The sequence below is a fragment of the Tarenaya hassleriana genome, unplaced genomic scaffold, assembly GCF_000463585.1.
Source record: "Tarenaya hassleriana unplaced genomic scaffold, ASM46358v1 Cleome20, whole genome shotgun sequence".
In the NCBI taxonomy this organism is placed as follows: Eukaryota; Viridiplantae; Streptophyta; class Magnoliopsida; order Brassicales; family Cleomaceae; genus Tarenaya; species Tarenaya hassleriana.
The window spans coordinates 1995120-2013899 of NW_010965373.1; the positions used below are offsets into that span (position 1 = coordinate 1995120).

General features: G+C 36.0%; 6 protein-coding genes across 6 annotated transcripts; 3 read left to right on the forward strand and 3 right to left on the reverse strand.

The window, feature by feature from the left end:
- Positions 1–1231: 1231 nt before the first annotated feature.
- Positions 1232–3180, reverse strand: LOC104813821 (isoflavone reductase homolog P3-like). The gene is made up of 5 exons (XM_010541590.2): positions 2932–3180; positions 2704–2838; positions 2297–2540; positions 1684–1887; positions 1232–1594 (listed from the first exon to the last, which is right to left on the reverse strand). The coding sequence occupies exons 1-5, from the start codon at positions 3112–3114 to the stop codon at positions 1428–1430; spliced, it is 933 nt and encodes a 310-aa protein (XP_010539892.1). The 5' UTR covers positions 3115–3180; the 3' UTR covers positions 1232–1427.
- A 1430-nt stretch (positions 3181–4610) lies between these two features.
- On the reverse strand, positions 4611–6138 carry LOC104813822 (isoflavone reductase homolog P3-like). The gene is made up of 4 exons (XM_010541591.2): positions 5886–6138; positions 5651–5785; positions 5073–5520; positions 4611–4970 (listed from the first exon to the last, which is right to left on the reverse strand). Exons 1-4 carry the CDS (start codon positions 6066–6068, stop codon positions 4804–4806), a joined length of 933 nt encoding a protein of 310 aa, XP_010539893.1. The 5' UTR covers positions 6069–6138; the 3' UTR covers positions 4611–4803.
- Positions 6139–9416: 3278 nt separating this feature from the next.
- On the forward strand, positions 9417–10953 carry LOC104813823 (isoflavone reductase homolog P3-like). Its single transcript, XM_010541593.1, has 4 exons — positions 9417–9669; positions 9770–9904; positions 10036–10483; positions 10594–10953. Exons 1-4 carry the CDS (start codon positions 9487–9489, stop codon positions 10758–10760), a joined length of 933 nt encoding a protein of 310 aa, XP_010539895.1. The 5' UTR covers positions 9417–9486; the 3' UTR covers positions 10761–10953.
- A 378-nt stretch (positions 10954–11331) lies between these two features.
- Positions 11332–14168, reverse strand: LOC104813824 (protein NUCLEAR FUSION DEFECTIVE 5, mitochondrial). Its single transcript, XM_010541594.2, has 2 exons — positions 12942–14168; positions 11332–12628 (listed from the first exon to the last, which is right to left on the reverse strand). Exons 1-2 carry the CDS (start codon positions 14043–14045, stop codon positions 11576–11578), a joined length of 2157 nt encoding a protein of 718 aa, XP_010539896.1. The 5' UTR covers positions 14046–14168; the 3' UTR covers positions 11332–11575.
- Positions 14169–16688: 2520 nt separating this feature from the next.
- LOC104813825 (protein RADIALIS-like 5) lies at positions 16689–18047 on the forward strand. The gene is made up of 2 exons (XM_010541595.1): positions 16689–16989; positions 17850–18047. The coding sequence occupies exons 1-2, from the start codon at positions 16733–16735 to the stop codon at positions 17872–17874; spliced, it is 282 nt and encodes a 93-aa protein (XP_010539897.1). The 5' UTR covers positions 16689–16732; the 3' UTR covers positions 17875–18047.
- Positions 18048–18483: 436 nt separating this feature from the next.
- Positions 18484–18753, forward strand: LOC109116671 (the record flags this gene model as incomplete). The annotated part of the gene is made up of 1 exon (XM_019202535.1): positions 18484–18753. A coding segment is annotated over exon 1 (225 nt), but the record flags the coding sequence as incomplete, so codon positions are not given.
- Between the last annotated feature and the right edge of the window lie 27 nt (positions 18754–18780).

Sequence of the window (18780 nt, forward strand, 5' to 3'; positions counted from 1 at the left end):
TAGAAATTTTTTATTTTTATTTTATTTTTTTATTTATTTTCTGATGTGGCTGGATGATGTGGCGAAATGTGCTGATTTGGCGAAATTTGTATGACGTGGCATGCCACGTCAACATTAAAATTGACGGAACATAACGTCGTTTACGGATATGGAGGAAATTGCAACACATTTTAAGATTTTGTGTAGGAATTTGGAAATATTTGAAATCCGGTGTAGTTTTTTGTCAAATTAAAAATTGGTGTAGGAAATTGGAACTTTTTCGAAAATTTGTGGGGGAATATGGGATTATCCCTTTTTTTTTTTGATGAAATCCAACCCGTTATTTCCAACATCGTCGGTCCGATCTGGCCCGATCTCGTACTCGGTCCGAAGATTTCAAATTTAGTTTGGATCTGACTGATTTTTTTGAGTCTATATAATTAATTCTGAAACCCGAATCTATATATTCTGGGATCGGATCGGGGCGGGTCGAGCCGATCCGACCTGCATAAATACTTTTTGTAAATCTTATTTTTTTAATATCATATTTTCGGACCGTCTCTATTCGAGTTCGAAACTCGATTCGAGTCCAACCCGAAAGCTTAATTATTTTTTTTTGAGTCAAGAAATTTAGATCCGAAGTCTGCTAATTTTCGGGCTAGACCAGACGGGATTTTAGAGTTTGTTAATTGTTATATAGAATAGCATTAGAAATTACGAAGATTTTGAGTATTATATATTTATTGTATTAAATTTTTTATTCTTTATATAATTATAATTTTTTTTATTGTTGTACTCTAATGACGATAATGATGACGACGAACATGGGAAAAACATACAACCTAATGTATAATTTCAGAAAACAATATTTGTATGGGAATATTCGAGTTCAAAATCTTCAAATATTTACATCTATGCTTTGTATAGTCTTTGTCTTGCGCATAATACACATTCACTTTTTTTAGATTAAGATCTAACATTGAAACTAAAAAAAAAACATAGATAATGGTTGTAATTTTTGAAGGCCCATTATTTCACTTAACTGGGCCTAACAACGGCCCAAAAGGTGCCCAACTTTACCAATCGAACTAACTAGGTTTTCGCCTAAACCGCTAAACGCGGCGTTTCATTCTTGGAAACCTCAGACTCACCTAGAGACTTCGGAACCCTCAGAGGCTTTTCCACATCATCGATATGGTCTATCTAATGAAGGAAAAAAAGACGTGGAGTGCCTTTGTGAAATCAAATTGGATAATATGTAATTATCACTTGATCAATCCAAACAGAAAATATACATATATTCATAACCATTGTAATTCATCATTTCTCAATGTAACAACACTCTCTTATAACGCTCGCGCCCATTCTCACTCTCTTTCACCATATGGAAGAACCCGTTATTTCGAAAAACATTGTAGTAGTATATTATATCATGGTATCGAGTATTCTCAAGCGAATTTTCCGAGGTACTCTTCAACGCTCGTGTACTTGACATCGGGGTAAAGCTCGGACGCCTCAAACCCGAAAGAAGGGTCGATATTAAACGAAGTTTGATCGCCCTTCACGAAGACCGAGTGGTTTATGGACAGAACAACATTGATGGGGATCGGAGATTCTGCAAGAAAAGCATAAGCATAGGATCTTTTTCATAAGTTAAATGTTTGAAAATCCGAACGTGGAACGGAGATTGTTGTACGGACTCACCTTGGATGCTCTTGAGGAGTTGTTCTTCTGAAATGTAAGTCTTCTCGAGGGTCTTGCCGATCTTGCTCTCCCACAAGGCGACGAGATCGTTCACCGAGACGATGTTCTTAGGCGGGTTTATGTAGAGAAATTTGTTCAGAGTTTTCGGATCATCGACGGCTTTAATGGTGTAGGCAGCAATGTCTTCCTCCTTGTTGATAACAGCTGCATCACAACGATGAATCGATGCAAAATATCATCTTACAATGTAATAAATCTGAATTCAACTCCGTTTGGTTTGAGTTTATATCTAATCGGATTCAGTTTTAAACAAGATTTAACATAGACTAAATCCAAAATCTGAAATGAACCGGTGTTTATCCATATAGAAAAACAAACAATGTAAAATTCTAACCGAAACAGTGTCTATTTGCATTTAGCAACTCAAAGATCTACTCTCTGTCGGAACTGGCATGTAGCAGTGATGTCACTTTATATCTTATGCTATTTATATATGGAATTAAAAAGAAAAAAATAGCTTATCAACAAGATTTCAGCAAATTTAAAAATGTAGTATATGAACAAAAATATTAAATATTTCTTCTTCTTTTTTTGTGTGTGTGTGTGTTTTTACCTTTGGCATTACCATCGCCATAGATGGTGACTTTGTCTCTAGGAGGGGAAGAGAGGCCTGGTTGAAGCTGAACCAATGTGGTAAGGTAATAACCGGCGAAGCAGTTGGCCACAACGTACGTGTGCGGTATTCCTTCTGCCTCTACGGCTCTTCTGATCTGCGCCTTCACCGAAAACGCCGATTTCGCCGGCTCTACCGCGTTCGTACGGTCCACGTCCGTCCCGAACTCCGACGGCAGGAATCTCTGCCACCCGAAAATTCGGAACGAATAGACACCATATGTAATGATTGATGAGTAAGAGATGAACATTTCGAGTCCTTTCCATATATAAATATTTGTTAATTTCTTTTGTTAGTAATGTATTTATTGAATATTTATAGTAAAAAAAATATAAGAGCAAACTGACCTTGACGTTACCAGCTTCCTTGATAGCAGCAATGATCTTGGTCTGATCCATGATTTGCATGCTACCAATAGCGGAAATCACCACGTCTACTTGCTTTATCGCCTTCACCAAACTCTCATGATCATTTACATCTCCCTGCATCATCATCATCATCATCATCATCATCATCATCATCATCATCATTTCGAACACGAATTTTGACAAAACCCGATGATAAAAAAGGCTCACATGTAGTATGTTGACACCAAGATCTGTGAAGCTCTGAACGAGTTTTCCCTTGACGGGATCCGAAGCTGAGGACTCGCGGACGAGGACGAAGGTAGGGTTTCCGGCCTTTGCGCTCGCCTCCACTACGAATTTTCCGATGTAACCGGTCCCTCCGATGACCAGAATCTTGCTTTTTCCCGACATGCTTCACGGTTTTTCCGGTGAAGTCTCGAACACTATGGTGTGGTTTTGCTTTTCTGTCTTTTGGTTGCGGTATGTTGGGCAAAGGGTGTTGAATATATATATATAGGCTCAAGGTTGTTTTGTGAATATACCAAAGTACCCTTCTATATTCTGTATTTTGTTTTTGTTAAAAAAAGAAAAGGGGGAGAGAGTGATGGTCCATGTGACCAATTTCACAGCGTTCGTTGAATCTAGACACTTCCATTTACTATAACTAGTCCGTCATAATACTCGAATTAGTAAGTTCGCTTTTTTAAATGCGATTTAATTAGTGCTAACCAGATAGTTGAATTTAAAATTGGTACTTTTTATAGTTGAATTTAGTTGGGTATTAATACACAACTGGAATATTATCTCTAATATCACTTTTTTTTCTTCAAATTCCAGAGTTAATGTCCTTTTTTGCAGATGGTATATTTGGTGTATGACAAAAAGAAAAGAAAGAAAAAAAAACAATTTTTACGGTAGATCTATTGTGCCAAATATATATTTTATACAAGTAATCCCTAAAATTATAATTTTTGAAATTACTAAAAATGGTCATGTTCGGAAATTAAAAAAAATCCGATTGCTGTAGAAGTGTTGAGAAGATTTTGGAGAAAAATAAGTAGATATACAACATATATACAGAATATTCTCCGCTAACAATGAGTCATATTCGTTGCTCATTTTTTTTATATGGAATTTAAATATGATAAAAGTTGACTCAAATATGATAATCAGCAGTTTAAAGATTATTTTAATTGTGTGAATTATTCAAACGGGACTTTGAACACAACATTAAAATTATAGATGGGCAAAAGCTAATATAAAATATAACTTCTAAAAAACTTACTTTATTTTACAAAATCATATTTAGTTTCCAAGAAAAAAAATAGCATTCTTAGTTCGAAAGCAATAAAATATTTCGGATTGGATTTCTTTGTCAGCACGCGTGGGCCCCCGACAACTTCTTCTGAACAAAAGTTGAATAAATTACAAAACTACCCACGCAATGAGTGGAAGGAATCCACCAGGTCAGGGTTAGTGAAGGGTATTAATGGTATTTAGGTGAGGTGAGAGAATGTTCTGTGCACCTTTACCTTGTATCATATAGATTTTTTTCATTATGAAGTTGTCGAAACCTCAAGATCATGTTCATATGAAAGAATAATATCAATAGGTTTGAAATATTTTTAATAATTATTGTCTGAATGAAGAGTTGGGACATCTCTTCTCGAGTTATGGCGAAACATATGCATGTAAATGAGATACTATATGTATTTGTTTTGGATAATTTATTATTTCTTTCAAGGAAAAAAGGCTTTAGATAATCTTGTGATATTGATCCCGAAACGTCGACGTTTTGCAGTTTCACGAGACTGTAAATGGTATGGTATGCACTAATTACCCTATGAAATAACGATTGAGAAACATAATTAAAAATCAAAGAGTTTCGTCACTGATGGAACAAAATATAACAGCAAATTAGATGATGATAATATTATTTGGGCTGAAAACAAAAGGCCTAGATGGCTTATTACATAATACGACAAACACAAACATCATCCCCCAAACGTAACGAGGGAAAAAAAAAGGGAAACATAAACGACATCGTCTCTTGGGTGTGCATATCACCAAGCAGCACTTATTCTCAACGTGTATAGTTGCTCAAAGGAACTTGTTAAGGTAGTCGTCGACGGTGGTGTATTTGACGTCGGGGTAGAGCTTGGAAGCCTCTAATCCAATCGAAGGGTCGATGTCAAACCAAGTCTGGTCAGCCTTCACGAATATCGCGTGGTTGCATGCCAACATTATGTTGATCGGAATTGGAGACTCTGAAAAATAATTAATGGTGAAATCAAACAATCATATATATATATATATATATGCGAAGCGAAAAATGTGATTCAAAACTGTAGATTTCGTTTATTTAATACCTTGGATGTTCTTGAGAAGTTGTTCCTCGGAGATGTGGGTCCTGTCGATGGTTTTGCCGATCTTTTTCTCCCAAAGTGAGACGATGTCGTTGTGGGAGACGACGTTGCTGGGAGGGCTGATGTATACGATCTTGTTCAAGGTCCTCGGATCATCGATGGCTCTCATGGTGTATGCCGCAGTGTCCTCCTCGAAGTTGATGACGCCTTTGGCGTTTCCATCTGCGTAAATGGTGACTTTGTCCCTCGGTGGAGACCTGATCGCGAAGTCGCATTGCGCCAAATTCGCCAGGAAATACCCGGCAAAGCAGTTGTTGACGACATACGTGTGAGGGATCCCTTCGGCTTCTATGGCACGACGGATCTGAACCTTCATCTCGAACTCCGATCTCAGAGGTTCAACCGCTCGGGTACGGTCCACGTCATTCCCAAACTCGGACGGCAAGAATCTCTGCCACCAAAGTTAAGAAACATTATAAATACGATTAATCACATCATAAATATGATTAAGGGAGATCAATATGCAAATCAATATCACCTCGTAGACAATTAATATCGTCCAAAGATATACACTGTTATACCTTGACGTTACCGGCTTCCTTGATGGCGGCAATGATCTTCAACTGATCTAGTATTTGGGCACCACCCACGGTCGAGATCACCACGTCGACCTGCTTTATCGCTTTCACCAAGCTATCTTTGTCGTTTATGTCTCCCTGAATCATCACAACATTAATCACACGATTAGATATCATCGATCATTAGACCAAAACCGATAGACGGAACGGAAGCACGAGTCGGGAGAGATAGGCTCACGTATAGGATGGTGACACCGAGATCTTTGAAGCTCTGGACGAGCTTGGCCTTGGCGGGATCCGAGAGAGAGGCCTCTCTGACGAGGGCGAAGGTGGGATGGCCGGACTTTGCGCTTCCTTGGACGATGAATTTTCCGATGTAACCAGTTCCTCCGATCACAAGAACCCTGCTCTTCTCCGCCATTTTCTTACAAAAAGTGTCTGAAGGAGAGGATGTTAATGTTTAGTATTGTTATAGAAGAATTCTTGCTTTAGTGCTTTGTGGTGTCCCAATAGGTGGTGGTGGAATTTATAGGCCGAAGTTGTGAGATGTGAATTACCACATTACCCTTGTCTACGTTGACTTTGATTTTTCCTGGGGGTTGGCTTTCTCGCACCAAACGTCACTCTTACGCGATTCGAATCATTTTTCTAGATAATCTTGACTTTTTTTTTCTTCTAAGTAAAAGATTTCACTATTTACTTTTTTTTTAAACTTTGGTTCGACAAGTTAAAATTTTTTCTTTATATTTAAAATTATTTTCTTATAAAATAATTTCTATTTAAAATTATTTTCTTATAAAATAAAAACTGTTATATTTTTTCGTTTGTAAAATAAAATTTTCCAAGTAACGTTGTTTTTTAGTCAACAAGAACGATTCCGATTTTACGCTGTAAATACCGTCCATAAAGTTATTGTTATGAAAAGAATAATAATTTACTTATCATTTTGGATAGTCTAATGATAAAAAATATGTAAAATATATTTTTATTTCAGATTTAAATTCAAGTGTGGAGAGATGTATTCAATCAGATTTCTTCTATCCTCTGAAAAATATAATTGGGTTAAATACTCAGTAATTTTTCGGATTATAAAAAACGAATCATAACTTGCACGAAAAATATTAGATCTCAGCAAATTATGTGCATATAAAAATATACAAATTTTTTGTTATTTTTTTGGCACATTCAAATTTTTATATCGATGTATCGTTAGCCTTTTTCTTTGGTTTATTGGTTGAGATATATCTCTGAAAGATGGGAGTCTTACGGATAATAACGAAGATTTTTGGGAGTAAAAGTCCCAACGAGAAGAAGCTTTCCCAATCGTTACGTTCAAATAAAGAAGTAAGGCCATTCACACAGCTCGAACATTCCGAAAAATAATATTACATATTTCTCTTATCCCATTAAAAAATATTTCAACAGTCAAAGTTCAAACAGTACGAAATCTTAGATATTATTAAAAAAATCTAGAATATAATTGTTCTTAGATCAATTTGGACCGGCTTTTAATAAATCCGAGCTTGTGAATCTGGACGAAGTTATGGGCAAATGTGTGAGTTCGTTCATTAGTCAAAGGTTTTATACAGCAAGTGTTGGGTCGTCCATGGACGAAGTAAACCGGCGTTTACCAACCACTCTTCTTCATATGCGTATGTACAAGTAGAAGAAGCGTACAAAATTAAGTAATGTTACGGTTTCTAGTTGAAATCTAATGGTGGAATACAAAGATAAAAATGATAAAAGATGATATCATAAATATATAGACATATTATCTTTATATTCAATTTACCTTTCACGTGTATATCGTGGACTCGTACGCGTGGATCGAATATCCGAAATATAGTAGAAATTTCCACGATAATAAAAAAATACACGTTATTATGGTAAAAAAATTCAAAAGATAGGAAAAATATCTGATTTTTTTTTAACGTCCGATCCACTTCTTTCCAAATCGTAACGCTAACTAATGGTTAAGATATTTACAAAACTGCCACTGTTATATAAACTTACGTTATTAGGGTTTGATCCATCCGCTGTTCTCTTACCGTTTCTGCATTGGTCTATCTGTTAATTATTCATACGTCGTTTCATCTCTTCTCTTTGAATATTTAAAAGTTTGGGATATATCCGAAATTCCGATATTTAATATCCTCGGATCTAGAATTGAATTTTCAAACATTAAAAGACAAACTGTTTGGATTAAAGATGGGATATTCCCAAAATTTCAGTACTTGCTACGTGTCGATATGGCATAATCGAGCTTATGTCATGGCCATGATGTGACGCAAATATTCAAGAATTCATAATAATCGATTTTAATTTATAGAAGTGAAAATATATCTGCTCTAATGTTTATTTCAATTACAGAGTCACAGATCTCTTTTGCCTCTTTTTTTATTATTATTATTATTTAGGTTATGCAAGCCCAAACAAACGGACTTTCTACTGCAACTACAAATTCGTTTCCGAAGGAAATAATTTATAAGATATAAAAAAATTAATTTAAAAGCATAACTATTAATAAGTCCTATAAATATTTATTTTCTTAGTCCTAATATATAATTTCCTTATATAAAAAATTAACTTCATTCAGATTACAATGCTATAATTTTTTTTATAGATACTTTAGAAGTTATATGGTCTATGGATAGAAGTAGGTGTCTTTATTTGTATCTTTTATTTTCCATTGATCAGTACGAATTTTAAAAACAAATCTAGAGTCTCGACAGTCAAAGTTCCAAAAGTCTCTGGTCTTCGGTCAATATAGACAGCCATTTACTAAATCTCAACTGTTAGAAGCAATAGAGACAAATTGATAAAATTCGTATTTGAAATACAAATTTTTTAGTAATATAAAGACATTCAGACGAATGCATAATATAGACCGGTGTTTTCTAATGTTCATGATAGTGTTTAAGCTTGCACAAAAATAAAAAAAAAAAATTAGGGAGAATGTCAAATTTATTTGAAAGGACTTGGTCAATGTAAAAAATATCTAGTTCACACACTTATGTAAATTATAATTTTTTATTTATGATATAAACTAGATATCCAGTTTGGATAATTATAAGAAAATGGTAGTGTTTGAATATGTAATACGAGATATGGTTGATATTAAAATATACCATTTTTCTATTTATTAACCATATCATTTTTTTAGGTTGTGAATTTTGAATACTTTTCGTTATTATTTGACTATCTCGAAGCTCTTTCGCACGGGATTGTCTTGGATAACACAGGGTAGTTGTGAAATGAATTTATGGAACTATATTAATTTCAAAATTTATGTTTCAGAAATTTAGAGTTTTTTTTTGGTTCTATAAACCTAAGATTATAATTCACCGGATCCAATATTGCAAGTCTGTAAAGTAATTTCTATCAACTCTGCAAATCACTAAAATAACAATCCCATCCATGAATCTTAATCACAAAAATTGATTTTGTTAGAAAAATAATCATTAATTAATAAAAACAGGACCGATTTGCATCTTAAGCTAACGATTGATGTTACAACACTATATGCCGATATGCCTTTGATGATAATTTGACCATAATTATTATTGTAAAACTACGATTGTTTTCCTTATATTTAATAAAATAAAATCCAAAAGTATCATAATTGTTTTTAAGCTTTCTAACAAAAGCGGTCATTCGAGTCAACGGCGTAAAAAAATCAACCGAAACGTAGAAAAGGGTATTTTGGTAACTTCGTCGGTCCATATCTGGCCTATAAATTATGCGAACACCTCTTGAGCAAAACATCAAACACAGCAAGAATTCTTCTATAACATTACTAAACAAAACAGCCTCTTTTTCAGACAGTTTTTTGTAAGAAAATGGCGGAGAAGAGCAGCGTTCTAGTGATCGGAGGAACTGGCTACATCGGAAAATTCATCGTCCAAGGAAGCGCAAAGTCCGGCCATCCCACCTTCGCCCTCGTCAGAGAGGCCTCTCTCTCGGATCCCGCCAAGGCCAAGCTCGTCCAGAGCTTCAAAGATCTCGGTGTCACCATCCTATACGTGAGCCTATCTCTCCCGACTCGTGCTTCCGTTCCGTCTATCGGTTTTGGTCTAATGATCGATGATATCTAATCGTGTGATTAATGTTGTGATGATTCAGGGAGACATAAACGACAAAGATAGCTTGGTGAAAGCGATAAAGCAGGTCGACGTGGTGATCTCGACCGTGGGTGGTGCCCAAATACTAGATCAGTTGAAGATCATTGCCGCCATCAAGGAAGCCGGTAACGTCAAGGTATAACAGTGTATTCTCTTTATGTATATCTTTGGGCGATATTAATTGTCTACGAGGTGATATTGATCTCCCTTAATCATATTTATGATGTGATTAATCGTATTTATAATGTTTCTTAACTTTGGTGGCAGAGATTCTTGCCGTCCGAGTTTGGGAATGACGTGGACCGTACCCGAGCGGTTGAACCTCTGAGATCGGAGTTCGAGATGAAGGTTCAGATCCGTCGTGCCATAGAAGCCGAAGGGATCCCTCACACGTATGTCGTCAACAACTGCTTTGCCGGGTATTTCCTGGCGAATTTGGCGCAATGCGACTTCGCGATCAGGTCTCCACCGAGGGACAAAGTCACCATTTACGCCGATGGAAACGCCAAAGGCGTAATCAACTACGAGGAGGACACTGCGGCATACACCATGAGAGCCATCGATGATCCGAGGACCTTGAACAAGATCGTTTACATCAGCCCTCCCGGCAACGTCGTCTCCCACAACGACATCGTCTCACTTTGGGAGAAAAAGATCGGCAAAACCATCGACAGGACCCACATCTCCGAGGAACAACTTCTCAAGAACATCCAAGGTATTAAATAAACGAAATCTACAGTTTTGAATCACATTTTTCGCTTCGCATATATATATATATATATATATATATATGATTGCTTAATTTCACCATTAATTATTTTTCAGAGTCTCCAATTCCGATCAACATAATGTTGGCATGCAACCACGCGATATTCGTGAAGGCTGACCAGACTTGGTTTGACATCGACCCTTCGATTGGATTAGAGGCTTCCAAGCTCTACCCCGACGTCAAATACACCACCGTCGACGACTACCTTAACAAGTTCCTCTAAGCAACTACACACGTTGAGAATAAGTGCTGCTTGGTGATATGCACACCCAAGAGACGATGTCGTTTATGTTTCCCTTTTTTTTTCCCTCTTTACGTTTGGGGGATGATGTTTGTGTTTGTCGTATTATGTAATAAGCCATCTAGGCCTTTTGTTTTCAGCCCAAATAATATTATCATCATCTAATTTGCTGTTATATTTTGTTCCATCAGTGATGAAACTCTGTGACATCTAAACCAAAAACGAAACATGATTCAGCATCCAAACTCTGGAAAAGAAAAGTTTTGTTCAATCAGTGAAAAATATTTTGCTTCATAATTCCTATTATTTAATTTGAAAAGACGTTGCGCATTGGTATAATTTAAATAATCATACATAATCACACTTTACATCATATATTAACGCACAAAACAGTTGAATGATAAAATCTTCAGAAAAGCCCGACGCCATTTTTATCGCCCTTTGCATCTGAATCTCCAACTCACTCGACTTTGGTATTTATATATATATATATATATATAGATGGTTTACTATTAAGATTCTGCTAAAACCCGATATTAGGTTTAAAGTAAGGAATCAAATCCGTATAATGAAATTAACAGAAGCCCAGTCTTCCAAACGATTCCAAGACTAACCCTTGATTCACAAGGAAGGAACAAAATGATGGATACCACAAAAGGGGTCAATTTATTACAGAACACAACTACAGTTTAAAACTCAAATCACACCAAAGAAATGCCCAAAGCCACTGGGCAAGTGTAGTCCCAACAACTGTGTTTTCCAGATGAAAATTTTCAAGATTTGTTAACCACTGACCTTTATCTCATTCTTGCAGCTCTTGATACAAAACCTGTGGGTGCCGCCATGTCCATCTTCAATCTCTCCGAAGGAGCAAATCCTAGAGCTTTCATTAGATCAAACATTCTCCTGGCGTCTTTTTCAAACCCGCCTGATTTCAGCCCCGTTACTACCGTCTCAAAGTCGTTCTGTTCAAGCTGATCCTTTTTCGCTTCCAAAACCCCGAGGGTTTGAAGTGTCTTCTTCTCGTTCTTTGCCCGCGAATACATATAGCACAGACTTGCCTGGAGCCCAACAGGAGGAGCTTCTCCTAGCTGAGAAATCTTAACCAGAAGCTGCTCAACCTCATCGTTCAGCCCGAGCCGAGCCATCCAGTCAACAAGAACGGTGTAAGTGAAAACACCGATTTCAAGCTCAGCCTTCTCCAGCTGCAACAAAAGGTTCAATGCCTTGTCCAGTGAGTTCCTTTTCTTATATGCTTGGATCAGATAGCTGATGCACCTGTCATCGGGTTTGTGCCCGAGCTTTCTCATGTAGTCAAAGTTGCTCCTTGCCTGATCTGCATCACCTTCCCTTCCCCAGGCTTCGATAACTAAACTAAAAGTTTCGTAATTCAGCTGAATTCCATCAATTTGCATTGAGGTGGATATCCGTGAAGCTGCAGAAGCGTTTCCCAGTTGAGCGAAAGATCGGAGCACAACCATGTAAATTTCCTCCGAAGGCTTCACGTCTTTCGCATCCATTTCTCTTAACAATGACTCGGCTAAATCGGGCTTGTTAGCATTTACGTAAGCCATGATCATGGAATTGTAGATTTTCATATCTGGTCGGAACCCTAAGCTTTTCAAGCTATCAAATTCCTCTTTTGCACGGTCAAGGTTGCCTGATTTACTGTACATACGAACCAAAGTGGTGGCCGTTGCAATGTCCGAAAAGATTCCATTTTGGTTCATTTTCTTCAAAATCCTCTCAGCATCTTCTATGCGGTTCGCCTGGGCATGTGCATCGATGAGTTTTGAGTAGTCCCGGATACCGGCCTGGAAAGACTTATCGTCGAGAACGAGTTCTGCCACCTGAAGAACATCCAGCCAGAATCAGAGGATCAAAATAACATACCGTGTCTAAATTTTTTATCTGGAAATTGTGAATTAGCCACGCAACAATGCCAACTTCTGATAGATAAAACACCTTAGACTATGAGTTATAAGAAAACAGAGACTCTACCAAAAGAAGCAACACTGGTCAAGATTTATGAAGCGCTGAAACAAATCATCAAAAGGCATAAATGCCAGAAAAACTATACTCAACATTTCAACCAATAAGTATCTATCTAGTGAACTTAATTTTCAACAGATTGATACCGAACAAGAAACAGTGACAGTGTACCTTTAAGTATAAGCCAGTGTTCTGTTCCCGCAACCGGTCAAGCAAAGCTGTCCAGTCAACCCGGTGTGGCTGCAAGAGCTCTGCCCATTCAGCCATCAATGCTGAAGGGTCATCTTCCTCCTTCAGGGATAGAAGCTTCTCCATAACCATTTTGCATTTCCCGGTAACAGGTTTCGGCTCTGTCCATTCTATCTCCTCTGCTTCGTGAATCTTATCAGCCACTTCAACCCATTTCGGATCCGACAAGTCAAGCCCGTAAATCTTGTACCTAAACTTCCCCTTCCGCTTAGGAAGAGACAAAACCTGAGGTTGTTCTTCCTCGTCTGGGCAAATAGTCCCTTCTTCTCCAAACTCTGTTTCGACGCTCTCTCTCGCTCTCGCCTCTTCACGTTGCAGTTCCAAGCTCTCATAAAAATCAGAATCTTCCATTTTCTCTCTTGCCCATTTGAACCTAAGTTCTCTGAGCATATCCCCACGAATACCAATTTCTCCAGCAAATCTACACATTTCCATCACCTCCGGATCTTGTATGTATTGCTTCATCTTCTCTTTCTCTCTCTCCTTCTCCATATCCTTCAACACAGTATTACTCACCTCCCACACGGTATTCCATAGATCGTCGCTAAAATCCGCCGACGGCGAAGGTGACGGTGCAGAAGAACATACCTGACCAATCCCACCTCTTTCGATCTCCTCCACGACTTTCTGAACAATAAGCAAAAGCATACCATCTACCGTTGTCTTGTCACAATCTGGATATGCTTCAGAAACTTTCCGACGCATTATCCAAACGAATCGAGACAGGAACTCGTTAGTGGACCCATTGTCGTCGTCGCCGTCTTCTTCCTGGTCATCTGAGACAGCAACACTGGACTCACTGAGTCGGGTCTCACGAGTACAGTGGAAATAACGATTCAAAGACGAGATGGGTATAGGGGATTTGGGATATTTCAAGAGATTGAGCTCTTCATGGCTGCTTAAGTGGCGATCAGAGTTAGAAATTGACGCTGTAATGGCGGAGAAGTTTCTGCAGAAGTTGGGACTTCTCGAAGATAATGTCGAAAATCGATTGACTGCTTGTCGAGAGACAAGAAAAGACTTCATCTTCTTCGACGGATGAAGAGAAAATTGGGGGAACAAAAACCCCAGCAAAACCCTAACCCTAGCTGAAATCTGACGATGGAAGACAAATGAGATCAGACGGGGACAAAAAAGTGGAACAAGAACTAGGGTTGCCGTTCTACTCCTCTGTCTGAGGTTAAAACGACGTGAAGTTCTTCAAGGGAAAAGGTTGCATGATGTTTTTAACTACATGAAACGACGTGAAGTTGTATTGGAATGGATAATTTTTTTTTTGACAAAAATAACAAATTCATAGAAAATCATTTCGATTTGACCATAGGCCACAAATTCTTCACTCACTTTCCATCATTTTAATCTCAAGGTTATATTATTTCCTTCTATATTATACATCCATTTAAATAAAATTCGATTACATTTCAAATAATCCAACCATTCTAAAATTTTCCAAAATAATACGCATAATTTTGGAGCTATTTCATATGCACCAAAACCTACTTTTTTGGATCTAATATGTATTATGTAGTATCATCAATCACTTTAAATCTTTTTATCCTTTAAGTTCCACAATCTGGTTGGAAAAAAATATTGCAAAAATATTTGTTATAGAATCGGATTCGAACATCGTTTTGATAGTCCATTGATCTATTAAATTTTCTTAATAATGTTTAATATAATAAAATATAAATTAGACAACCAATATAAAAACTATATAAAGTTGTAAAGATATTTTAAAATACTAAATTAAAAAAAAATAGAAAAGATCAAGTGCTTTTTTTCAAAGACGTATTTTAGCAAAAGGAAAAACTATTAAACAGTATTTCCCATTTTCTTGTTTTTTTAAAAATATTTTATGGGCAGTTCTCCGATTTTTAGAAACTTCACATCTTTCTTTCGCTATACCTTTTTTTTTGTGGAACTCTTTTTATATAAATTTTATTTCTGGGTATAATGAAATTCTTTTGCACTGTCTATTTTCATTTATCAATAAAGTCAAATGATATAAAAAAATATTCAATATAAAGGGAAGGATATAATCACGTAAAAATAGAGAATTTATAAGATATGGAGAAATCACCCTTTACGGAGAATACGACTACGTGATTCTTTCTTCCTTATGCCTTCCCTTACATTTTCAGTGGTTATAAGACAATTGCTTGTCGCTCAAATGACCTCTTCCCATATTCCAGAAGTCATAAATTCAAAAACCCTATATATTGGAATCTGAAGGTATAGAAAATGATAAATTTAATGTCGAATTGTTAAAAAATATAAATAAAATAATGTGATTAAAATATCTCCACAAAGTTCGGTACACTTGATAGGAAGAATATGACATATCAATACCCGTTGTCCGATGCTCGAGCATTTCCAAATGCGCATCTCTTTCGCGTAACCATTTTCTGGAAATATTAAATTAAGATAATATTGCATGCGTATATATTGGTAGAGGAACAGCAATTATATAAGTATTAAAAAAATATATTTTATAAATTTATTCATTATACCTTTTCGGTTTCATTGGTTAAATTTTCGGTTTAACCCAAAACTATTTTAACATAGTAATTTGTTTTGCTATCTTTTCCTTTTGTTGTCTCTTTACAAAACATACATATCCACGTACTAACGATAGCCATATCAGATTACGTCGAGCTATTAATCAAAAGTACACATATTTTTTGTATCTAGATTTTTAAATTCTGCATTAATATTGTATGATAGAGTTCTTGGGGGTTCGAAACCAAGATTATGGGGCATGAGGCAATTTTCAACCATGCATATGGCATACTATGAGTCGTGACTATGATGTAACTTTTAATAATATAAACTTTTCCTTTATTTCAATAATGATTAATAATGATCATTCGGATATGATAACACATCAATGCTAAGAGGTACAAATCAAAATTGGGATCTAATCCCCACATAATTGAAAAGTTGCAAAAAAAAAACATGATTTTGTATAAAAATTGTAGTTAAAACTTAAAAGTGAAAATGATTTCTACAAATAGAAAATGAAAGAATTACCTGTCTCGATTTCCACAAGTTGCTCCACTCTCGTCCATATGATGGTTGGTGCATCCGATGCAATTGGAGACAACAATTGACCCCAGAAAATTCAGATTCTACTTGAAATATTCTCCTTCTAATTTTCTAATTTAGTTTTTATTTATAATGATAGTATCTTGTATATATTAAAATTTTATTTATAAAAAAACATCATTCGAATGGATTTACCCATCCACGAGACGAGAAAAACGCGTATAAGAGACGGAACGGAAGTTTAGAAAAATGGTTCATATATAAAAATAGAATTTGAATCTTATCGAAATATATTTTAATTTAAAAGATAAGACACGTATGTAAATAAACATTCATTAATCAATGCACAAATCTCCGAAAAATGGTTTGAGTTTATATAATTACTACAATTGGTTTCTGCTGAAATATTCTTCCGAAAGTTTTACATGGCATTGCCGATGAATAAAGAACTAAGAACTGTACAGGTTTTTAATTTTTATAGCTCATGTCTGGACCTCATAAAAAAAACAAAATAATAATAATTATAGGGAAAAAGATTCTCCAACTTGGAGAATCTAGTTATCTTTTCCTACGTATAAGAATCCCCAATCGGCATTCATTTGTTCCTATCTTTCAGCCCTAAAACCCAAAACAAGCAACCGTTCTCATACATCTCTCTCTGTGAATTGATGGCATCAAGCTGCATGAGCTCGTCAACGTGGACGACAAAGCAAAACAAGAAGTTCGAGAAGGCGTTGGCAGTGTACGACAAGGACACTCCCGATCGTTGGGAAAACGTTGCCAAAGCTGTCGGAGGGAAATCCCCCGAAGAAGTCAAGCATCATTACGACATCCTCGTCGAAGATCTCATGAACATCGAGAGGGACAGAGTCCCTTTGCCCAAGTATAAGACTCTCTCACGACGCATCGATGACTTCGATTCAAGGTATGTATATATATATATATATATATATATATTGGTTGCAATGGATATCTTTTTCATGACCCACGATCAAATTTTTTTTATATGATTAGTATTTTATAAGATGTATATAAAATCGATATCGAAAAGAAATATATTATCATCAAATGCGTCTGATTTTTAACCTTACCCATTTAGCAGAACAAAACACCGAGATCTTATAATATTAAAGTGACATTTTGCTCTTCAATACAGTATCTATCTATCTATATATGCCCTAACATTGGATAACAAAATTACAAAACATGTTCAGAAAAAAAAAACTACAGTGTTGGTAAGTTTAGCCGGACATATGTAGATATTTTGTTCATCTTCTACATCAATCATCGAGTCATGAGCTTCGGTTCATCCCTCCAACGATAGTCTATGCATATTTTAATAATTCACGTTCGTAACATATATATATATATATATATATATATATATATATATATGTGTACATTAGGCTTTGTAAAGGAAAAAGGTCACATGAAATCTAATCCTTCTTGTGCTTCACATGCACATTGTCCTCAAATATGGAATCGTAATATACAAATAAATAAAAGAAAAGAATAATCCGAATCCTGCCCCTGGTCGGTGATCATCTCTCCAACATCACTTAATAATTTAGACTTTATTTTACTTTATAGTAATTAAGCAAAATAGATTTCGAGGAAACCCTTAAATTAATCAAACCCTCAAGTTGCTAATTAAATTTTGTTAATTCATGGAATCTAATAAAAAAAAAAGGCTTGAAGAGAAAACATCTTGCCTATTTCATCAAAAAAAAAAAAAAACATCTGGCCTTTGTTTTGATTGATTTTTATATTATTTTACTTCTACAGGTTGATGAAGAATCTGAAGATCTAGCGAAAGATCTAGTGAAGTTTCTTCGCCTTCGACATTATTGTCAAGAAATTGTGTAAAGATTATAAAAAAAATGCTTGTGAGTGTTAAGTAATATGCTTTTTTAAATGATGTTTTGTATCCGTTCCTTTTGTACTTCCTTCTCCTTAAATGTGTTCCATTCCAAGTTAAAGCTACTTTGCTGTTTTGTCGTTTTGTTCTGTTTCAATCGAACAATTCATTTATCGTCGGAACCTGTGATTTTTTTTAGGGCTGTGGAAATTCCATTTGGCTGTAATTGATTTGGCTCGTATTTAAATTTTTATTGATTTTTTTTTTTTTAAAAAACAATGGGTATTTTGTGACATCATTTAACCAACTCATCAATACTAATTTTCACCATCACCGGCGTCGACGAGCATGCACAAGGGATAACCGCAAACAAATAAAACTAAAAAAAATTAGAATTAGAAAATAAAATAAAAGCAATTAAATGCTGTAAAAATTAAAACCCATTAATTAAATTAAACAAATAAATTTCCTTACCATAAATAACCGATCTCTTCGGAAATCCGAGAAATACGATTAAAATCACGTAAATAAATAGATAAAAAGGAATACAATATATATATTTTTTTCAACGAAGAATTCCTAAAATTAAGAAAAGAGTTTGTCGGAATGGCCGGGAAAATGGCATCGGTGGTGGTGGTGGTTTTGTCGGTGATGTTGATCGTGTCTATGAAATCGGCGATTGCCATCGAGGAGCCGACGTTCGGACAGAGAATCGACCAGGCCACGACGGACTTCTCCAAGTCCTTCAACGAGCACGCCGTCCCCGCCGTCGACTCCTTCTCCTCCGCCGCTCAGTCCGTCTATGGCTGGGTCGGCGGTAAATTGAGGGATTTTTACGTTCTAATCCGTTTTTTTAAA